This window comes from Lissotriton vulgaris, chromosome 2_1 (genome assembly GCF_964263255.1).
Source record: "Lissotriton vulgaris chromosome 2_1, aLisVul1.2, whole genome shotgun sequence".
Classification (NCBI taxonomy): Eukaryota; Metazoa; Chordata; class Amphibia; order Caudata; family Salamandridae; genus Lissotriton; species Lissotriton vulgaris.
The window spans coordinates 256,202,978-256,226,834 of NC_141687.1; the positions used below are offsets into that span (position 1 = coordinate 256,202,978).

The following is a 23,857-nucleotide window of genomic DNA, read 5'->3' on the forward strand; positions in this document are numbered from 1 at the left end:
AGGTTAGGAGCGTCTGTAAGCAGAGCACAGTAGCTTGGTATTAACACAGCAATGTGCCGCGATCCTCTTGTAGACTCGGGAAACCAGTGGTATCAGCCAAACGGCATTTGAGTGCGAAAAGTGGACTTTAAGAGAATTTGAGTGCAGCTGGACATTTGAGTTCTTGAAACCACGACTAGAGAGCAAACAGGTGAAAATCAGCCTCACATAGTTAAGTGTATGAGGGAGAAAAACAACTGTCTGATGGCGAGGATGTGGCATGTTGAGTCACCCTAATCAAGATCTACCTATTCTCCACTTGCACCACACCGGGAATTACAATGATTGCCGGACCCTGTAATGGACTCTATCAAGACAGTCGCTTTAAAAAACAAAACAAACGTAAGTCCCTCGCCCAACAAAAAAAATAAATGTGTCCTCATGTAACGCAACTGGTGCTATGTAAAGCGCTCTGATACCCGATACCTTCGGGTCAAGTTTGCGCTATAAAACTCTGTAAATAAATAAATAAATAAATAAACAAGACCGCAGTGACACAAGGAAAGCATACTAACGGTGCAACATCTAAACCTCACATGTTCTTTTCTTGCCAGCACCAATTACAAAGTCTATAATTATGCACTCCACCCCCAAGGCTCTTCTTTTTCTTTCTGAAGATCTAATCTAGATTTGACATCATAGCACCAAACTCCATTCAAGCCAGATCCAAAGATGGGATGCAAAGCATTTCTCTTGGTGCTGTCCGCCAGCCATCGTGTCTCAGTCGAGATAAGCTTGAGGTATTCACTTTACAGTGCTGGACTGAGTTATGGTCAACTGACCCAAGCGGATTGGATAGCAGGATAAGGGCCGATTAGTCAGTGCATCATTGGTGCAGTGCAATTTTGCAACCACCAACAAGTGCAAAAATGTTTGCACTTGATCGGTTGAGGCATATGTCTTTTTTGCACTCATGTTTGTCAGTGCTTGCCATTCTTCCTCTAATACTGTACACTTCACCAACTTTACACTATGTCTTTCAAACATAACTTTGGTGCCATTTGACTAATCTGCACGCACAAAATTTTCCAAAAGAAGTTAATCCACTTTGACTCCTTTATGGAAAGTCTTGCGCCGATCTGTCAAGCAAGGGCCAAGAAAGAGGAAGGGAAAATTGCGGGAAAAGGTCACAAAACGTTGATTTCCAATGCTAATTCCCATAGGAAACTTTGCTCTCTGATACAGAGAACAGCTGATCGTAATACACCAGATTTGGTGAAAAGTTAGAACTTTACTCAGAAAGCGTGCTTTTTGTGATAAGGGTGTGCATCCATTCAGCCGTTTTGAGAAATTTTTGTGTAAGGAGGTGCTTGGGGTGGGCTAGAAAGTAAAAAAAAACGTAAGTATAGTTGGGTGGGTTCGACAAATAGGAGCTCCACGGTATCGAAAACGAAAAAACAGGGCCCTCTGGTTGACAAGGGAGCTTTTTTTTCCCCATCTGCCATTTGGTACTGCTTGGCCAGCACAGGCCCTGCAGTACTGAGCAATTGAATTGGTTAGGCACGACTCAGAAGAAAATGTTGCTGCCACCATTATGGGTCTCGGGGACTCTCTTCACGGGTCCTGAAAACATTTTGTAAAAATACTAAAAGGTAGTAGTTTAGTGACACCTTGATCTCCTGGCACTTGTGAGGGAGATACGTTTGTGCTGCGGGTACTGTGTTATTAGCACGGAACCCATCAACGGCCCTTGCTCTAGGAAGCTTGCACTGTACCACGGTATGATCAAGATGAAGCTTGAGCAGTAGGTACTGCATGGGTATCGCGGTACCTGGAAAGTAACATGTGGGTTGGGCGCCATCAGTGATATGGATGTCTGCAGGCAGTTGGCCACTGAGCCTGGCCCTATAGCAAACCTCCACTGCGCACTGCCAAACACTGTGGGCTGTGGAGAAGATGGCCCTCTACAGCGGGATTGAGTCCAGGGCCTGGCTCTGCAGCTAATACCCTGCTGCCCACGGCCAAAGTCTGTGCATACTGAGGGCAGGGGTTGGGGTTGGCCACCCGTGGCATGATTGAGTGCAGGGCTGTGGCCAACCCCCTTGGCTGAGTATGATAAAAAAACTGAAATTCACTGAAAACTCAAAGGCTAAAATGGCAATATGGTTAGGTGTTTGAAAGAAACTAAAAACAAATGTTTAGAAACAAAAACAAAACACTGAAATTCACCAGTTATAGTTCATTGAGCTAGTTGCAGCGCTAAGGGTTGTATGACATTACAATGCATGCTTTTACCTCATATGCCGTTGCAACACAATTTTTTAATCCGACTTGCTGTCGAGGGTGTGCTGGAGTTTGGAATAGTATAATTTACTATTCCAACTCCAGTCTGTGCAACATTAGGGAAGGTGTTGGGGTTACATCCAACACCTTATACCCCCTACAGCAAGCAATTTTCGTTGTAATGGCATGCGAGGTAAAAGCATGCGCTGTAATGCATGCGTTGTAACAGTTGTTTCCCAAGCCAAGATGACATTCCACTACCACTAACGCGACGCCATAATAGGGGTAGTGCATCACAATCTCCACTCGCCCTGGCGAGTCATAAACCCTCATGCGCACTACAAGCCGTTGCAACACTTCGTGGCCTTGGGTGGCTGTGGACGGTTACCCCTTTCCCTCAGTTAAGATATTTTGTCCTCATTATGTTGTACCCTCTACCCACTGTTCAGTGTTACACTACATCACACATAGATCAAAGCCAAAATACACAGCGTGATGGCTGTACATCCACTTACACCTCCTCTCAGGTGTTCTAATGTTGTTGATATCCTTACTACACCATACCAGACACGGTACGCGTCCGCCATCACTAATATAACCTCGGCATATGTGTTGCTAACACATTATTACTCAGCAATTGGGGTCGTTTAGCTATAAATATCAATAAAGAGATTTTAACAAAAAATAGTTCATTGACTAGTTATAACTTGCACACACCAACAAGATGCTGGAGGAACAATCCTTCCGTATTCCTCCGCGACAACTCAGAACAGTATGCAGGAAGTACAACAATCGCATCAAGAACAAAAAAAAAACACGTTCTTCCGCATGGCACAAGACAGCGCAAAAAACAGACCCAATGAGCTCTTTAACATCATTAGGTAACAAACCTCCAAGCCCCTTACGTCTTCAATGCTGGCTTCCAAATAACTGTGCGACAACTTTGCCAATTTCTTTAATGACAAGATCAACAAGATCGAGCTCTCGCTGGTCATCAACAACACCCCCCTACCAGTAGAAGCACCTCTCGGGCGTATGATATTGCACCCAAACCTCTCACTAAACCATGGTTACTCTTCCGCCCCATTCAGGAATCGGAGATAGTCAAATTGATCTCCACCTCCAATCCCTCATCTAACGTCCTATATCCTTTAACCCCCTCCACAACTGACCAAAAGGCTGAAACTCTCCCTGCCCCGCTCTGGTGTAAGATCATAAACAGCTCCCTGAAAAGCGGAATCATTCCTGACTGCCTCAAAGTTGGACAAGTCACGCCACTGCTGAAAAAACTGGGCCTTGACATAAAGGACCTGAATAACTTTAGACCGGTCTCCAAACTACCTCTTCTTTCCAAAATCCTGGAAAGATGCATACTTCAACAAGTAACCCAACACATGGATAGCATCAAACTCACACCAGTCCGGCTTCAGAAAAGGCTGCCGCACTGAAACCACAATCCTCAACGTCATTGACGATATCCACAAATCACTTGATTCGGACCATTGCTGCCTCCTCATTCTCCTGGACCTATCTGCAGCATTCAACATGGTCCATCACAATCTTCTCATTAAGGCCCTCCAAGAAAGGGCCTGACTTGACCAGGTGGTCCTTCACTGGTTCTCCTCCTTCCTACAGAACTGCACCCAAAGAATCGAACTGCACGTCCGACCTACTCACAGTCAGCAGGGAAGTCCCCCAGGGCTCTGTTCTCCCCGCAACTTTTCAACATTCACATGGAACCCCTTACCACCCTACTCAAAAAAGCCAACATTCCCTTTCATCTGTATGCAGACGATTCTCAGATCTACTTGGAAACCTCCTCCATCAAAGACATTCAAAGACTCAACAACACATTGAGAGAAGTCCAGCACTAGCTGTCAAGTAACCACCTTAAACTGAATCAAGACAAAACGGAATTTCTCCTCATCTCGAACAAAGAAGAGAACCCCCAAATTGCGAAATGGCTAAAAGCTATTGATACGCTTAACGAGAACCTCACCCTGGCCGACTCCATTAAATCACTAGGTATCACGCTAGACCTGAAATTGGACATGAACAAACACATTAAGAACTCATCTAAGAGCGCCTTCCTTAACCTGGAGTTACTGAACAAAATAAAACCTTTCATTCCGCCTAAGGATCTCAAACAAGCCACCCAAGCATTGGTGTCAAGACTAGACTATGGGAATGCAGTCCCCTCAGGAATAGCAAAATCACATCTTGCTCCCCTCAAAACAACTCTCAAGCCAGAATGGTCACTGGAATCAAGAAATTTGATCACATCTCACCTGCACTCGGAGTACTAAAATGGCTCCCAGTTGAAATGCGGGCGAACTTCAAAACAGCCTGCCTCACACACAAAGCCTTGTACACCGGCAAACCGGAATATTTGGCTTCCAAACTCAAAAAAGCCGGTCAGACCAGGAACCTCAGAAGTTCGGACACTCTGCTTCTCATCCCGCTGAAAACATGCAAACAAAAAACCGCGGCCCGGTCCTTCGCCGGGAACGCGCCCAAAGTCTTGAACTCTATTTCCCCTCACATCAGAACTATTTCATCTTTTGCAAAATGTCAAAATTCGGCTCAAAGTCTTGTTCCTCGACCACTCCCTAGTGAACCGATAGGAACAGCCGGAACGCTGAAGCAGACACCTCGCTACGCTTCGACTCAGTGTCTCCAATGACTTCTACCCCCGCTGCGCCTCTGACCCCTTTCGTGTCACGCCTCCACGAAAGCTGGGCTCTACTCAGGACAGTAACGTTTCTCTAAGACTTTCAAAGACCTCAGCACCTCATGGCTACACTGCGACCCATACTTACTATGAATGTATTGTGTTATTTTCTGCAATGCAACTGATGTAAAGTGCTCCAATACCCTCGGGTCTGGCCAGCACTATATGAAACGTCTTAATAAACAAATTAAGATCTCCTGTATTACACCACCCATGGCATGTTTAACTATATTATTGATGACATCTCAAGTGACATCATTTTTTTTTTTTTTTTTTAAATTTTTGAAAACCTTTATTGAGACCAGAACACACAGCTATTCAGCCTGACATCCCGGAGGCAAGGCAGCAAGAATAGAGGAGACCAATAGTGCCAAACAATCGAGACAGAATAATCAAAGGTTAATTTTATGATATAAAAAACAACAACAGGCGCCCACGGGCGCGAAAGTGGCAGTGTAGAAAGTGTGACGCTGGGTGTCAGGGATGGGTAGGGAATAAGGCAGAAAACACTAAAGAAAGCAGATTGCAGGATGGGAAGGAGGGGGGCGGGGGAGGTATCAGGAGATAGAAATAACATCAATGCTCAGTTGGCGTCACAGGTCAGGGAAAAGCGATGTCCTGTTGATCAATTGGTTCGGGCGGTTGACACACATTTCCCCTATAGTCGTTCCATGCTCCCCAAATTTTCGTCCAAGTCCGGGGTTTCCCTCTGGCCACATAGACTGTCTTTTCCCTAAACATGCACCAGTCCATGTTGGCCTTCCACTGCACCAATAGAGGGGCCTCAGTCGCACCCCATCTCTGGGCTATGTCCCTCTTCGCCACCATGTTCCCAAGGGTGATCCACCTAGTCTGTGCAACGTTGTGGTCGGACGGCTCCCATACATTCAAGAGGCATCGACGGGCCTCCGCCTGGGATGCCACGCCAGTGACCTCCGCCATCACTCGGTGAACCCTTCTCCAGTAGGAGGTGATCACCGGGCATTCCCAGAGGATATGTAGGAAAGTGGCAGGAGCCCCACAGCCCCTGCGGCAGAGACCGTCAGGTGAGAAACCCATACGCATCAATCGGGGCCCTGTCACGTACACCCGGTGCAGGACCTTAAACTGTACGAGGCGAAGACGGGAAGAAATGGCAACCTCCTTAGGAGAGGAAACCGCACTCTGCCAATCCTCGTCGTCCAATTCGAGACCATCCGCCCCCCACTGATCTCTCAAGCCCAGAAGGAGGTCTGTGCGTGTATTAATCAACTTCTTGTATGAGAGGGAAATTGCACTGTCTGGCATATGCCCATCCAGGACTCTATCCTCCAGCGGGGAACTTTCGGGAATGACGCCGTCCGGCGGAGAGGCCGAAAGCAGCGCATGTCTCAGCTGCGCATAACGGAAGAACTCCGTCGCGCCCAGCTGGTATTCAGCTTGTAGCTGGGGGAAGGTCTTAATCAAACCCCTAGAGATCATGTCCTCAACCCTGCTAATGCCAATGAGGTCCCACTTATCAAAACCCTTGGTGTGCCACAGCCTACCCAGGATGTCGGAGTCAAAGAGGGGAGTGAACCTCGTGAGCCTATTCTGCCATCCCTGCGCCTTGGTAACCGCCTTCCAGGTGCGGACTGCCGTCCGGGTGGGACCCGTTAACTTGCGGTCGAAGGATTTGGAGTACAGGACACGGTAGTAATTACCGCCGCCCGTCAACCACCTATCCATGGCGTACCCGGGGTTCACCACTGGGCCGTAAAACCCATGGTTCAGGGCAGCTAGCTGCGACGACCAATAATAACGGCGCACATCGGGGAGGGCAATGCCCCCATCATACCAAGGGAGCGTGAGCTTGTGAAGGGCGACGCGGGGGCGACCCTCCCAGAGGAGATTACGAAGAAGGCCTTCAATCTCGCGGAAGTAGCGGGCCGGGACAGGGTCTTGCGTGTTTTGTAGTGCGTACAGGAATCTGGGCAGAGCCATCATCTTGAAAAGGGCGGCACGGCCAAGGAGGGAGAGTGGTAAATGGCGCCAACTGTCGACATCACGTCGCAATCGCTGAAGAGGAGGGAGCAGGTTGTGGTCATACCGGAGTTTGTCAAGTGACATCATTGATGACCACACTGATATCATACAATCATTGTGACACCGTCCTATAGGGTTTGTGGTAATTCAATGCGCTACACCTGTAGCCAATTTTGTGTTGACCTTAATAGGGTAGCCCTCTTAAATACATTAACAGACTGGAATTTTAAGTCATGTTGTTGGTAGATGGGTATACATTTGCCACTGAAAGGGGGCGTGGCTTGGGCACCATCGAGCATGGACGCGTGAGCTGAGAGCTCTGTGTCGGCCTCGATATTAATCCTGTAGTAGAGACTCCCCTGGCGGTGTTTGCCGCTCCGAGGGGGGCCCCCCAGGATTGAGAGGTACCCGCACAATAATTGAACCTCAAAAGGGGGTCCCGGGGCCCACTTGCTCGGCGATTGCTGCCGCTCCCCCTGGAGGGATCCGGCCGCCTTGATTGCGGCCTTCGGAGGGCCTAACATCCCCGGCCTCGCGCAAATAGGAGTCCACCGGAAGGAAGCAGCACTCCGGCGGCGGCGGAGCTCGGTGCTGAAGTGGGGCGCGGGTGCCGACCACGCTGAAAGTGGGCCCGCCGGAAGGGGACAGACTAAGCTACGCGGCTGGCGCCGGCCTGGGAGGTGCCCGGGAGGCCGCGGACTGCTGGCGGCGTCCAGGGTAGGCGAGGCACACGGAGTGGAGCAGGAGTCGCCGTTGTAGATAGCGGCCGCACACGCATATAGGAGCAGGGGACATCGGACGGCAATTATCATTCTAGCGTCGGCGCCCTGATAAGAGGGCTGGACAACGGAGACACCGGGGACCCTCCTGAGCCCAGCGGGTGGCTGAGTACAGGTTTGCTTCCACAGATCGGCCGCGGACTGGGGCGGTCTGGATGAGCGGCCACAGAGGTACTTTGACTGTATGGACATTGCGGGGATTCTGCTCTGAAAAGCTCCCCCTCTCACCTTCGCCCCCTGCGCATCGGGGTGGTGGGGATCCTGGCCCACGGTGAGGTGGAGGCTTGTGAAGAAGCTCCCCTTTGCACCGTGATCTAACGCTTGGCGGCCCAGCTTTCGGATGGGCTGGAGAATGGGGGAGTATCTGGAGTGAACGAGACGGCTGCACAACGGATTTGAAGGTGGCGTGGTGGTAGCTGTTCCCCCCTCCCTTCTGTGACACCATCCCAGGGACCGACCCGAGTCAGACGTTTCAGGGTGGATGGCTCCGCTTGGTGGTGGACGATAGGCCCTGATGGGGATGGCCTCGGCACGTTTGGCATAGCGGTTGGAGATGTATGGTGGCACCAGAGAGCGGATCGCCCTGGTTGGGAAGAGTGCGGTTGAAGTGGTCAGGAAACCAACGCGGTTGAGTAAGGCCAATTCCTGGTGGATCCAAGGACGGTGACTGGTGGAGTCGCATCCCACGCTGGCGGTGGCTGGCACTCTTGGCCTCCAATCTGTACCCGATGGACAGAGGGATCTCCCTGCAGTGATGTTGGCCAGCCGGGAGCACGTAAGTAGAGTGGAGTAATTGGTGCACATATCTTAGTCCCCAGAGAACACGGCTGAAGGCACATAGCCCTAGATCTTTGGGCTGGAGACCTGCTTTTGGGGCCAGAACATGGGGAAACCGCGACAGACACTGGGGGCGGCACAATCTGACCACATTGAGGACTCACTCGAGAATCAGCACCAAGGCTCGACTGGAAGCCTGGCTGCGGGGCTGCAGCAACAGCAGCTGGAGCAGATCCTCAAAGCTATATTGGACACGAAAGAGGCACTACGCCATGATATAGCGCAGGTGTTGACGAGCCTCAGATTATTGCGGGCGGATCATAGTAAGCTAGCTGACCGCGTCAAAAGCTCAGAACTTGCACCTGAAAAGCTGGAACCGGCCCAAAAGGCGACAGATGCGTCGGTGGGTAACTTAGTGCGCAGAGTGCAGCAGTTGGAGAAGAAGGCAGAAGATGCAGAAGTGCGCAACAGGCGCAATAACATACGGGTGGTGGGCCTACCTGAAAAAGTTGAAGGGAACAGCATGGTTGCTTATCTAGAAACGTGGCTGCGTGATGTGGTCGCCCCTGAGGGCTTGTCGCAGTTCTATACGCTGGAGAGGGCCCATAGTGTGCCGGCCCGCCGGCCCGCCAGCTCTGGGCCGTCCCCCCCCCGACCAGTGGTCGCACGCCTGTTGCACTTCAAAGACCGCGACATTATATTACAGAATGCCCGGACGTCTGGCCCATATCGAGTATACAATGCCTTAGTCTCTCTTTACCCCGATTATTCCCAGGAGGTCCAACTGAGCCGCTTTTCATTTCTGGCGGTTAAAAGGGCCCTTCGCGAGGAGGGTATACAGTATGCTCTGTTATTTCCGGAACGCTTGAAGGTGATGGGAATACGACCTTCTTTGACACACCGGATGACGCGTGGCACTGGCTTGAAAAGTATCGTGCGTGAACGGACGACGCTCGGAGATGGGAAAAGACGGCCGAGACTCAGCCAAAACCTCGCAGGGGCCGTCGCAACAGGAAACGCGTGATGAACAAACAGTCACCATCGACTTCACAGACGGAGCTGGAGAGGCAAGCGGCCTGTCATATCGGGAGCTGCGAATACGGCTTCGCTGGCGGATTCAGGGTCCCAGCGGTGATCGGAAGAGGTGGTGTCAGAGGGTTCTGAGGTGGAATCTGGAACCCTACCTCAGGTTACTCCAAGGACTGCCGATGGCCTGTTGGACGAGTAACTCTGCTTGACTCCAGCCTGTGTACAGTAAGGGGGTGTGCTTCAAGTGTTGTCTTATACCAATGAGGGGTGTGGGTGTGGTCCTGCTGGAGATGGCGGGAGGCTTGGTTTCTTGCTGGGGTGGGGGGCGGCGGGGATGAGGGGGTCCATGAGAGGGGGGGCTCCCCTGGGGTGGGACACTGCCGGGAGGAGGGGAATTCCATACAAGAGGCTCGACCTATACGCAGAGCCGGTAAGATCATTGTCCGGCTCGATTTGGTGCAGGGTCACCCCCTCTACCTCACATTTACTGTGAGACTCTGGTAGCTACCAGGGTATTCCCCTTCGTAGGGATTGAGTTTGGATGGGTAACTTTGGTTTAGCGAGTGTTCTGGGGAAGGGTGGGATGGGGGTTCGTTGGGGATGTTTTGAGATTCGGGGGTTTGTCAGTGTGCCCACTAGGCTGTATTGGATTGTGCTCTGTTGTATGCTCCCATATGGCGACCCGATTTGAGCTAAAATGTATCACCTGGAATGTGTGAGGGCTGAACTCCATGAGGAAACGTTATAAAGTGCATGCATATTTAGTCCGCAGGGGGATCCAGGTGTCCTTCTTACAGGAAATACACATTGATCAGGCTGAGGGGCGAGCGCTGCAGAGGAGATGGAGGGCACAGTTATTTTATACCGCTTATTCTGCGTTTGCCAGGGGGACCTTAATTTGGGTGCGATCAGGGGTTCCCTTCCAACCCATGAACAAGATGGTAGACTCGGAGGGGAGGTTTGTGGTGGTATTGGGTCGCCTGGACGGCAGAGATGTAACATTTTGCAGTGTATACGCCCCAAACTCGGAACAAACTGCATTCTTTGCGCGGCTTTCTGGGAGGTTGGCATCGTTCTTAGCTTGCACAGTGTTTATTGGGGGGGACTTTAATTCCGTCACTGAGTTTGAACGTTCTCACCCCCCACTGGCCCAATCAGTGGTACACAGAATGGCTAAGGTGAGGCGGGAATGGCAGGAAGCATGGCCTTGTGGATGCCTGGCGGGCACATCACCCCACAGACAGGGACTACTCGTTCTATTCGGTACCACATGACTTATATGTACGACTTGATAGCATTTTATGCACCCCGGGAGCCCAGGAACTCCCGCGCCATAGCAAGTATCTGGCAAGGACACTCTCAGACCACAATCCTTGTTTGATAACTTTGCCCTGGTCGCAACAGCGGCAAGTGATCCCGACATGGCGTTTGACCCCAAAGACATTGGAGGACCCAGTGTTTAATGCAGAGGTCAGAGAGGGCATCGAACATTATTTTTTAGAAAATTTGGGGACGGCGACGAGTAGAGCCCATGAGTGGGACGCTTTCAAAGCGGTGGTGAGGGGGGTATGCATCTCGTCCATCACGGGGACGCGTAAGATGCTGTTGCTTGAAATAGACCGGGAAGAGGCTTGTCTGCGTCAGGCGGGAAAAGATAACCACATAAACGGGGGCGGACAGGAGGAGGTGATTGCGGCGCGGGAGAAGGTGGCCACTCAGGTTGAACGGCTTCGCTACTATGATTATAAAGAATATATGGTACGTGCTCACGCTAAAAGGGACAAGGTAGGGTCGCTATTAGCCTGGCTGGCCAATCCGGCTATTAGGGGATCCCCAATAGTGTCGCTGACTACACTGGCAGGGGGCCTGGTCTATTCACAGAAGGAGGTCAATGACCAATTTCTGGATTATTATAAGTTGCTCTACCAGATTAGGATGAGGGAACCGCCCGATGGTCTGGACGATTACTTAGAGGCAGCAAGGTTGACGGGACTGGATCAGGAACTGGGCACCAAACTGGGTGAAGCTATTTCGCTGGGAGATATCAGAGCAGCGGTTATACACATGGCCAGGACGAAGATGCCGGGGGCTGATGGACTCCCTGTGGAGTTTTATGCAACGTATATAGACCGCCTAGCACCGCAATTGCAGTCAGTATACAGAGAGGCGTGGGAAATTGGCAGACTGTCACTCACTACAAGAGAAGCAATCATAGTCCCACTGCTGAAGGAGCGTGGAGTCCCCACTTCTAGATCAGCGTACCGACCGCTTTCATTGCTCACGGTAGACTACAAGATCCTTAGCAAGATCTTGGCCACGCGACTTTTGGATCACATGAGCACTCTGGTACACCCGGACCAATCGGGCTTCATCCCCACTAGGAATACTGTGACGTGCATATGGCGGTGATAAACGGATCATGGGGGAAAGAGGTGAAGGTTCATCGGGAGCTGTAGTGCTGTCGGTGGATATCGAAAAGGCATTCGATAGTGTGGAGTGGCCGTACCTATTCCGGGTGCTGAAGGGATTTGGCTTAGGAGATCATTTCATACGCTGGACCAGACTGTTATACAGCTCTGCCACAGCTAGGGTTCGTACGGGACGGACTATATCAGCGGCATGCCAGGTGGAGAGAGGTACCCGCCAGGGCTGTTCTTTGTCTCCGTTATTGTTTGCACTAGCAATCGAACGGCTGGCAGCGCATGCCCGACAGGGACATTTATATGAAGGTGTTTTGCTGCGTGGAGAGATTCATCACATATCCCTATACGCGGATGACCTCCTGTTGTATCTGGGAGATACAGGGGACTCCTTACATGGAGCTAGAGCCCTTCGTCGGGAGTTTGGCCTCTTGTCGGGATTACGGGTGAACTGGAATAAGACCTGCCTGTTTCCCTTGACCTCAGATGGTCGGAAGCCCCTGGCGCTGGAGGATCTGTGGTGGGAGTCTGACTGCTTGCCGTACTTGGGCGTCCGCATATACCACGCTCACTCCGACTTCTTGGAAGGGAATGTGGGCGGTGCGATGAGGGGGCTCAGAGGTAGTATGGGGTTCTGGCGAACCCTCCCCCTTTCGGTGGCTGGGAGAGTAGCGCTCTTAAAGATGGTGGCACTCCGACGGTTGCTCTACTTCTTTCGTACTTTGCCGGTATGGATTCCTGTCTCCTTTTTTTAAGACGCTACTGGCGCTGATGACAGGGTTTATCTGGGGATCAGGCAGACGGCGAGTAGCGTTGAACACCCGGACACCCTGATGCGGCCTAGGTAGGAGGGGGGTTGGCGGTCCCAGATTTCGAGTGGTACTACTTAGCGGCACAGCTGCAGTGGCTTACACAGGCCGTGGCGCGTGAGTTTAGGGGCCCTGACGGACCGCCGGGTAGAGTAATCCCCCGGCATGTGTTGTTATTCATAGTGCTTCGGCAGTAAATTAGGCTGTACCAGCTCATTCTTGAAGAACGCACCCTCCGTCTATGCTGGACTCGAAGTCAGAAACGAGCGGGTTTCGCTGATCCATATGCCCCGGAAATTCCCTTGGGCATTTGCACGGCCCTCCCTCATGGCGGAGACTGGTCGGCGCTGGCCAGCTGGGAGGAGCGTGGGGTCCACATGATTGGGGACTTATACATGGACGGTACCCTGTTGCCTTTCCAAGATTTGCAGAGTGTTTTCGATTTACCGAGGGGGATTATTTATTACACGCTGCCCTTGTTACGGGAATTTAGAAACAGTGGAAGATGGGACTGTCGGAACCCCCAACTTCGTTGGGCTGTCAATATGTTACTATGGCAGCGGGTACATTTAAAGCTATCACTTGTCTGTATAGGTGGCTGTCCACGTAGAGTCTTTCACCCCTGGATAAATTAAAGGGTAAATCGGAGGAGGACCTTGGCAGGCTCATTCCTGAGACGACATGGCCACAGCTGTTGAGGAGGGCTTGGAAGGGCACGCGCAACGCCAGGTTTCAACTGGTCCAATTTTTTACTCTCCACAAGGCCTATTTAACTCTGGTTAAAATCCAACAGTATTTTGGAGGAACTGAATCGCTGTACCCTAGGTGCAACGCAGAAGGCGCTGATTTTGGTCATATGTTTTGGTCCTGTGTGGGATTGGGATCTTATTGGGCAGAAGTGGTGGCGTGTTTGAATCGAGTAACGGAGCGTGAGCTGGAGGTAGAGATGGGAACTTGCCTTTTGCTTTGGTTTCCGCACACCCCCAATACTAAAATTACTAGCAAGTTTTATGATTTGGGTTTGGTAATGGCAAAGAGGGAGCTTACCATGCATTGGAAAGCGAGAGCGGGACCTAACTTTCAAAGGTGGAAGGCGAGTTTCTTGAATTGGGCGGGTAGCGAAGGGACGCTTCATCTACAACTGGCCAGGCGTTCCTCTAATGACAAGGCGCTGGCAGCAGCAAGAGCATGGGGGGCGTTAGTAGCGGAGCTCCAACCACCTATAGAAATGGATGAGGGGGACAAAGATAACGCAGGAATACATCAGGGCGTGGAGGTCAGGGCGGAGAACACTGGGGAGTATATTAGGGATGGGGACACTTAAGCGCATACAGAGAGGAGTCAGTTCACGCACACTAAACTAGGAAGCATTGAGGAGTCAGGGCAGGGGCTCAGAGCACACATGAGTAACTAAACGGAACTTCCTGTCCTCCGGGACCAGTGATGATGTTATCCTCCTGTTAGAATCTTCGGTACAGGGGTTTTTACATGTCTAGATGAGGGGGGTAGACAAGGGCACACTGACAAGGGGGGTGGGGGTAGAGAGGGAGGCAGGTAGGGAAGTTAGTGGAAGAATGTTGAGAATTGGTTCCTCCTGTTTTATAAGCTGGCTGTTGGACCATCTGCGCAATGGTCTTGCATATGATATTGGACTAATGGTGTGTTGGATGGAAAAATTCAATAAAAATTAGTTTAAAAAAACTTTTTAAAAAAAAATACATTTGCCACTGAAAGGACTCCTACCAGGCCCTATGGACAGTCCTCTGTGGTTTAATAAAATACACTACACATATTCCTGAGATCATCATGTTCAGAATCTAGTCCACAGCAAAAGCAGAGAACAATTTACATATATATATATGTTTTTAATCCATCCATATCTGTATGTTGGTTGTCTATGTGCTTGGTGCCCTGTTTGTTGAGAATAACTTTGTCTTTTGGTCTATGTGCATGGCATGGGTGCCTGTATCACTGTTCTTTATCCACATATGTATGTTGAATGTATATATGTGGATCTCAGTAGGTTTGTAGCCATAATTGTATGTATCGATGTTGATTCATCTTTATATGTGCATCTGTATGTTCCTGTTTTCGGTTTCCATGCACTTGTACACAAGATAACCTATTGGTTTTCTAAGCTCTGCTAGTTTTGGAAGATAAAGAAAGTAGAGTACTGTGTAGTCAGTGATTTCTGTTGGATCCCATCATTCTGGCCAAGTGAGAGACACCTGAACTAGAACTCCGGTCTGTTGGTCCCACTCTGAAGATCACTACAACCACATCTTGAGACATTGCAACAGATCTGTTCCAATGTTTCATAAGATCAAACATCATAGTTTACGGTTGATTGAAGACAAAGTCAAACTAAAAGAAATAACTTTTTGATTTTCAAATGGGGCCCGCACCTGATACTTCGCTCAGTGTTTCTTCTGCAGTTCTTCTCCCCATCCCTCTGTCACCGGTCCTATCAGCAGACTTTTAACTTGGTCCTGGTGGATTGCCACTGTTGAACTGTACAATTCTAGAGGAGGTCTTGAAAAGATTGGAGTGAGAGCTTGGTGACAAGATAAATACAGTTAGATGTGATGTGATAACCAAGAGTGACAACAGGTGTTGATGCACACATGGAATGTGTTCCAGTTCATATCTTGTATTATATTGCAGGATCTGTATAGTACTTCCTACCCCTACATAGTGCTTCTATTTGCATCCGGGTCCTAGGGTTTGCTCTCAGACTCTATGGTTGGAAGGATGTCATAAAGAGGGGGTGGTGCTTGAATGAGTTTTTGGATGGGGCGCTAGAATTATAGAGACAAGTTCAAAGGCTAAATATTGTGCGTTATATGTCAATACACTGATAAAGTGCTGTGTAGAGTGTGGGAATTGGTTCCCTAAAAAGGACAGAGTCAACTCAAATATCCCTGATGTGACCTCTTCCAAGAGATGGTATTTTTTATAATGAACAGGGATTCACGCTGGGAGGAATAAATGATGGTTTCCATGGAATTCGTTTGTTAAATCTGTGCTGTGTGCACAGGGTTTGTGGGTCATAGTTCCTAGAACTCCAGGAGACGTCTAAAGGTGTGGAGATAAATCAAGCAGGTACCTAGAAATTGTGGAGGTAGTCTGTGTTTGATAAGGCGGGTCAGACAGTAGTAGATCTGCAAACTGCTTAGTTTAAAAAAGTAGTCCCCACAGCATGTCCCACAAATAAATTGTCAGCCACATTACAATGGTGCAAAAAGCCTACACTCATCAAGTAATCCATGTAATATGTTTTCGAACACTTTCAAATGTATGTTTCCAAACTCAAGAGAATTATTTTACTTTCACAAGGACATATTAGCTTCCCATCTACATGAACACATGCACAGTTTCTCTCAATCTCTCTCTATCTCTCACCAATCCCATCCTTCCCGATACTTAGCAGGAAGTAGCCTGGCTTGTCAGCTGTACTGTAGCGGGTAGGCAGTCACATGTCCCTCTGAGTGTGAATGGTTATTCATGGCATGTCCTTAAGAATGTCAGGTAACCGGCGTTGTTGGATGTAGAACTTTGTTTCTCCAGTATTAGGGGTGTCTTTCATAGATTCACATGCCTGAATCATTCCCCGTCGTCGGAGTGGGAGCCCACGGTACATAAAAAAGTAGTGAAATATACCCTTAGTACATAAGAGATAACAATATACCCAACCAGGAAGTAAAGTAGCCCTAGCTACAGTAAAAGAAACTTCCACATTAGAACCTGTCCATGTCATTATGTATGGACCAAACTGCAGCCAATCAGGCCACAGCTCCCACCAGCAAGCTCTCCCCAGAGACCCAGGCTCTCAGATTTTTTACCGCACGTCGTGTGATAGGGAGTCCTTCTGAGCTCTGCTCAATTCTTCTCTTGGATAAAGTTTCTTCTTCAAGGAAATGTCTTCTTCAAAATCCCTTTTTAGGGCCTGCGACTCGTGTGGAAAGGCGAGACTGTTTAAGGAAGATCCACACACTCGCTGCATCTACTGTTTATACCCTGACCATCAGGTTAAGGACTGCAGCATCTGTCGAAAATTCTCTCCTAAAACCCTCAGGGACAGAGAGGGTCGCCTGTTGCTGTGGCTGCAGAAAATGAAAAATAAAGATGAGCCACTTTCTGAGGTAGGAAGTTTTGCCTCAGAATCTACCAAGGGGTCGAAAAAACGGAGAGCTGAGAGTACTGTGCCTACTCCGAAAGCTAAGGTGTCTAAACACCAGCTCGCCTCACAGGAGCCTTCTACTTCAAAGGCACAGAAATCCTCTGAGAAATCTGTGAAGGTCCCGAGCTCTAAAAGAACGGAGTCTTTGGTGTCCCCCGTGAGACCTATGACTAAGGCACCAACAACGTTGCCAAATTCCAGTCAGGCTGCCTCTGCCATGACTTCTACATTGACTTTCTCCTCACCTAAATCGACCATGGTGATGTCCTCAGCTTCCTCTCCAACTTTTGTTCATGTGCAGGTTCGACCCATCTCGTCGACGAAGGTTTTCACACCTCTCGTCGACGATCAGACATCGACGGCACTGAAGCAGTCGACGAAGAAATCCTCGTCGTCGTCGACGATTGCTCCGTCGACAAAGAAGACCTCACTGTCGTCGACACCATCGTCGATGAAGATGTCGTCGACGGACCCATCGGCGACGAAGAAGACCCCGTCGACGGACACGTCGACGAAGACGTCGTCGACGAAGGTGAGGATTGTCCCGTCGACGGCCCCGTCGACGACCTCGTCGACGATGAAGACTGCTCCGTCGACGGTTCCCTCGTCGACGACGAAATCCAACACGTCGACGAAGGTGACGCCATCTCTAACAACGAGAGAACCATCAGCTTCTTCATCAAAAGCGACGACACAGAGCTTGATTTTGCCAGGCAATCCATCTACGCCAAAATTGTCGTCTTGTACTGACCTACAGGTATGGTCGGCAAAGACCACTGCCATACCTCTTCCTTCTCCAGCCACTACTACGGCTTTGCTGCAAAAGAGGTCCTCTCAAACAACGCCATTATCGCCGCTCCAGATGCCAGATAGGCTGTTAGATTCTGAAGTAGAATCTGGAGATGAACTGTTTCAAGCGGCGGAAAGTCCCTCTGACTTATTAATACATGTAAAGGATCAGGAGGAAGACGAACAGCAAATCCAGGTACCTACATCGGTACCCACTTCTGCGACAGGAATGCAGATGCCGATGGAACTTTACGAGAATCTGCAGTATATGCTGAGCGATTATTATCGCCGATTCCCGCCTTCGGAATCGGGCGATTCGCATATTACCTCCCCTCAGCCTCGCGTGAGTAGAGGTCCAAGGCCTAATAGGCCGGAAGAGGCACAGGCTACCCGACCTGCCACGCCAGTATCTCCCCATCAACAGGAGGTTGGCGATTCTGATGAGGACACCCATGAGGAGGGGGAGTTGATTAGATCGGACTCGTCGGAGTATGAGGACTACCAGGCTGAATCGCCATCCCCAGAGGAACAACCGAAGGCTGACTCACCGCCGGTGGATATAGCGAACTTCCATAGACTTATGGACAAAGCCACTAAAAGATTTCTGGTTTCCATGGAAGCGAAACAAGATGACTGCTTTCTTTATGATTTCAAGTCTTTGTCTCAGAAGCAGAGTTGGTCTATTCCCATTATAGACTTTATCTGGAAGGAAGGGCTTAAGATAATGGCCACGCCAAATTCTGCTCCCGCAGTATTGCCGAGAGTCGACAAAAAATATAGGGCGCCAGCCTCTTCACCTGCCTGTCTCATCGGCCAAGCTAAAACGGACTCAGTCATTGCGCAGGCAGCGCAAAAAAGAGCTAGGAACCCCTCAACTCAGGTCTCCATTCCAACGGACAGAGATGGCAGACGCCTCGACTCCATTGGTAAAAAGGTCTCCACTATCGCGGCCACCACGGTTAGAGCTGCTAATTCTTTAGCAATTCTTGGTAGGTATGACAGACAAATGTGGTCTGACATATCCCCATACATCCAAAAATTACCTGAGCCAGACCGCTCTGAGGCCATCAAAATCCTACAAGACGGCGAATGTGCGTCGTCGGAAATTATCGACGCTGCAGTGGACGTAGCGGCCACAGGTTTTAGACAGTTGGCAGGAGCTGCAGTGCTCAGACGAGAAGGATGGTTAAAATCTACGTCTTTTCGCCAGGAGGTACAGGCCAAAGTTTTAAATATGACTTATGACGGCGAATTCCTGTTTGGCTCGCATGTGGACGAAGCCTTACAGTCCATTAAGAAGGATACAGAAACGGCACGTTCGTTGGGTACTCTGCAGTACCGTAAGTCTTCCTTTCGTGGGGCAAAAGGAAGGGGTAACTTCTCCAACAGAGGGGGCTATTACCAGCAACGCCCATATCAGACCAATCAAAACAACCAAAGGTACCAACCTTACAAACAACAGCCTTATGGCCAAAGGCGGAGCACCTTTACACAATCCAGAGGAAAATCCACTTATCGAGGTAGAGACAACGCCAACAAAAAGTGAGGAAAACATCCTGCCGCCACTCTGCCTATGCCAGCCACGAATTGGAGGAAGAATATCCCTGCATTACTCTCAATGGTCCAAAATTACAACAGACAGATGGGTCTTGGATGTAATCTCAAAGGGTCACGTATTGGAATTTGTAAAAGCCCCTCCAAATTCGCCCCCAAAAGGACCACCCCCAGCACATCTCAAGGAGCTGTTCCTCCAAATCAATGCAATGATTCGGAAAGGGGCAATCGAGAAGGTACCTCAACATCAGAGGGGTCAAGGGTTTTACTCTCGTTTCTTCTTGATACGCAAAAAGTCGGGGGAGTGGCGCCCCATCCTCGACTTGCGTGCCCTCAACAAATTTATCAAGCAATTGACATTCAGAATGTTGTCACTGCAGGAGATCCTCCAGTTTCTGACGGGAGGCGAACATATGGCAACCCTGGACCTACAGGATGCTTACTTCCACGTACCCATCTTCCCCAGGCACAGGAAGTTCCTAAGATTCAGAGTGGCCGGCAGGGACTTTCAGTTCAAGGTCCTTCCCTTCGGGCTACGTTCAGCCCCGAGAGTATTCACCAAGATGTTGGCACCGGTGGCGGCCCACTTACGGTTGCAAGGTATCCAGATTTATCCTTATTTGGACGACTGCCTTATCAAGGCCAATTCCTATGCCACCGCAAGCAGTCACGTCCAAACATGCCTGTCTCTATTTCAAGACTTGGGTTTTTCAATAAATTTCGAGAAATCATACCTGACACCGTCTCAGAAGACGTCTTTCCTGGGAGCGACTCTGGATTCCAGGAAAGCTCAGGTTTTCATTTCAAACGAAAGGCAAGCCAAGATCCAGGACCTGGCGAGAGCACTCCTCAGAAGAGAGTGCGTTTCAGTTCGACGATTAAAATCTTTCCTGGGGATGTTGTCATCATGCATTCTCCTGTCTCCGAACTGTCGTCTGAGAATGAGACCACTGCAAGAGGAACTCGGCCACCAGTGGGTGCAAGTATCCGGTTCCTTCGAAGATGTCATCGTCTTAACACCTCGAATGAAACACGCAATTCGGTGGTGGGCTCTGGCACGCAACCTGCAAGTCGGCCGCGCCTTTCTAGAAGAAGTCCCCAGTTTCGTCGTCACCACGGATGCCTCGCTGGAAGGTTGGGGCGCTCACCTTCAAGGGATGACAATCAGTGGCAAATGGAACGCACAACAAAGGACATGGCACATCAATTTGTTGGAGTTGAGGGCCATTTTCCTCGCCCTGAAATCATTTCAAGTGACTCTGTCAAACTCGTCCGTGTTGATCCGAACAGACAACACGACGAGCATGCACTACCTGAACAAGCAGGGGGGCACAAGATCGGCCCGTTTGTCTCAGCAAGCTCAGGAAATCTGGAATTGGGCCCTGGAACACAATATCAACCTGACGGCAGTTCATGTCCCGGGAGTAGCCAATGTCCTGGCAGACTCCCTAAGCAGATCCAAAAGCAGCACTCACGAGTGGGAACTGCATCAGCCAGCTCTGGACCACATTTTCCTGAGATGGGGTCGCCCCGAGATAGACCTATTCGCGACCTACCACAACAAGAAATGCACCCATTTCGCGAGCTGGACTCCTCACAAGGAGTCGTGTGGGGACGCTCTCTCTCTGAACTGGAAACAAATCTTTGCCTACGCCTTCCCTCCGATCCCTCTGATCCCCAAGGTCATCAACAAAATGAGGAGACAACCGTGTCGACTGATTCTAATTGCCCCACGGTGGCCCAGACAATACTGGTTCACGCAGCTTCTTCTCCTCTCAGAGTGCGATCCAGTTCAGCTGCCTCAAATTCCGGATCTTCTGACTCTACAAGGCGGAAAAATATATCATCCAGACCCTCATTCTCTAAAATTGTCAGCTTGGCTCCTCAACACCATGAGTTCGCGCATTTGAACATTCCTCAAGACTGTCAGGAGGTCCTGGACAATGCTAGGGCGCCTTCCACGAATAAAACTTACAGGCTCAAGTGGAAGCGGTTTTGTGCTTGGTGCAGGACTGTGGGTTTACATCCTATCCATGCTGAACCAGACAAGATTTTGCCCTTCTTTTTACATCTTGCTAAATCGGGCTTGGCACACTCTACACTCAAGGTGTTCTTAGCGGCAATATCGAGATACCGACAGGACGGTCAAACTTCGCTGTACTCTGCAAGGATTGTCCAGCAATTCTTTAAGGGTTTATTCCGCATGTTTCCACCAGTCCGTAGACCGCCTCCATCCTGGCACTTGAATATTGTATTAGCTCAACTCATGCGCCATCCTTTTGAGCCAATTCATAAAGCTGATCTAAAATTCGTCACCTGGAAGGTGGCTTTGCTACTGGCCTTGACATCTGCCAGAAGGGTCAGTGACATACAGGCATTTTCCTCTAAACCACCTTTCTTGCAATTCACAAATGATTCAGTGATACTGCGCACCAACCCGAGGTACATACCCAAGGTGCCATCGGATTTCCACCTGAATGAGCCAGTCATCCTTAAAACGTTTTTTCCAAGTCCGCAATCTCCAGCGGAACGAACTCTACACACGCTGGACATCAAGCGGTGTCTCAAGTTCTATCTCTCCAGGACAGCTGCCATCAGGAAAACTGATCAGTTATTTGTTGCGCATGGCAAACCACGTCAAGGCAGTGCAGTCACTAAACAAACTATCGCTAGATGGGTCTCTTCAGCGATTGGACTCTGCCATCTACAGGCGGGTAAACCCTTGCCAACCTTGCCCAGAGCACATTCTACGAGAGCAGTTGCTTCCTCAACTGCTTTGTTTGCTGGTGTGCCTCTCCTGCATATCTGCAGAGCTGCTACCTGGTCCAGCAGGCACACATTCACGAGGCATTACTGTCTGGAAGCTTCGAGCGACACCGATGCCTCGGTGGGGAGAGCAGTCCTGCGTAATCTTTTCCAATAAGGTGAGCCTCTGCTATTTCTCTCCCACCTCCTCTTGCTCTTTTACGCCTATTTTATTATTCCTTTGTGGTTTCTGCATTACTGCTATGTGCCTTGGCGTCCAAGAGCTGTATATAATGCTATGACTATTACTGCTCACTACTCTGATTCAGGCATGTGAATCTATGAAAGACACCCCTAATACTGGAGAAGAACAATAGTTACTTACCTGTAATCTGTGGTTCTCCAGTATTGGTGTCTTTCATAGATTCACATGCACCCACCCACCTCCCCTCAGAGGCTCACTTGGCTTTTTTCTTCTATACTTATTCCGGTACACTCCGGTGCTACAAAAATCTGAGAGCCTGGGTCTCTGGGGAGAGCTTGCTGGTGGGAGCTGTGGCCTGATTGGCTGCAGTTTGGTCCATACATAATGACATGGACAGGTTCTAATGTGGAAGTTTCTTTTACTGTAGCTAGGGCTACTTTACTTCCTGGTTGGGTATATTGTTATCTCTTATGTACTAAGGGTATATTTCACTACTTTTTTATGTACCGTGGGCTCCCACTCCGACGACGGGGAATGATTCAGGCATGTGAATCTATGAAAGACACCAATACTGGAGAACCACAGATTACAGGTAAGTAACTATTGTTCATATCCAATGAGTGATTGAGGTTGACTGAGAGATTTGCCCATGGCTGGAGGAGGTAGGTCAAGGCATGTGTTCAAGAGTGGAAAAGATAGGCTGAGATATGTTCCCAGTAGAGTAGATATTAGGCCGAGACATGTCTCTATAGGACTGCAGGAGCTAAGTAGTTGCATGTCCTTAAAGGTATAAGAAGTTCTCCTCCTTGTATTTTGTTTCATTGTCTCCAGAAAGTAGACAGTGAAAAGATCTAAAAGAAATAAGCATGAAAATTGTTTTCCTTTTCTTGTCTCCCTTGCAGGTCCTTATTGCCAATAATGGTATTGCAGCTGTGAAGTGCATGCGCTCCATCCGTCGCTGGTCTTATGAAGTGTTTCGAAATGAACGAGCTCTGCGCTTTGTGGTCATGGTGACCCCTGAAGATCTAAAAGCCAACGCAGGTGAGTTTCACAGCAAGCATATGTGAACAACAAGGACCCCCTGAATGAGAAATAGTACTATTCCTAGGACAGGGAAAACAAATTGTGTGTATCAAATCCTAGGCAACAAAGTAACAACAAGGGAACAAGGTTGCAAAAAAAGCACATGCAAAAAAACAATCTATTCTCAAAATGGGTTCTTATTTATTAAACATTCATATTAAAATCAGAAAATCATATATCACATAATACATATCAATGAATACACTATAAAGTTAAAAACATATAATGAAATAGAAAAAATTAATTGACAAACATTCAATTAAAGAAGTGGCAATTAATGTACTCGGCGCGCATTTCGGCGTTAAAAGAACCCCTTCTTCAGGAGCCACACAATGTTCTGGAATACATAATAAGAACAAAAAAGAAAGTAAGACTTTAACATTTAAATAAAGTATTTACATTCACAAGAGAAAACATATACAGTTCATCAGATTTATTTAAATTTTACATGGAATTACTAATAATCGACTTTAAAAGCAAACCTTCTCCC

At 49.2% G+C, this 23,857-nt stretch overlaps 1 protein-coding gene across 7 annotated transcripts in view; it reads left to right on the forward strand.

Annotated features, from left to right (window-relative positions):
• ACACA (acetyl-CoA carboxylase alpha) overlaps nt 1–23,857 on the forward strand; it is a 1,131,726-nt gene that overhangs the window by 178,049 nt on the left and 929,820 nt on the right. For all 7 annotated transcript variants that reach the window (XM_086954890.1, XM_086954892.1, XM_086954891.1 and 4 more), the window contains one exon: nt 23,187–23,325. In XM_086954890.1, coding sequence (XP_086811016.1) covers nt 23,187–23,325 — 139 coding nt within the window. The remainder of the gene's footprint in view (nt 1–23,186; nt 23,326–23,857) is intronic.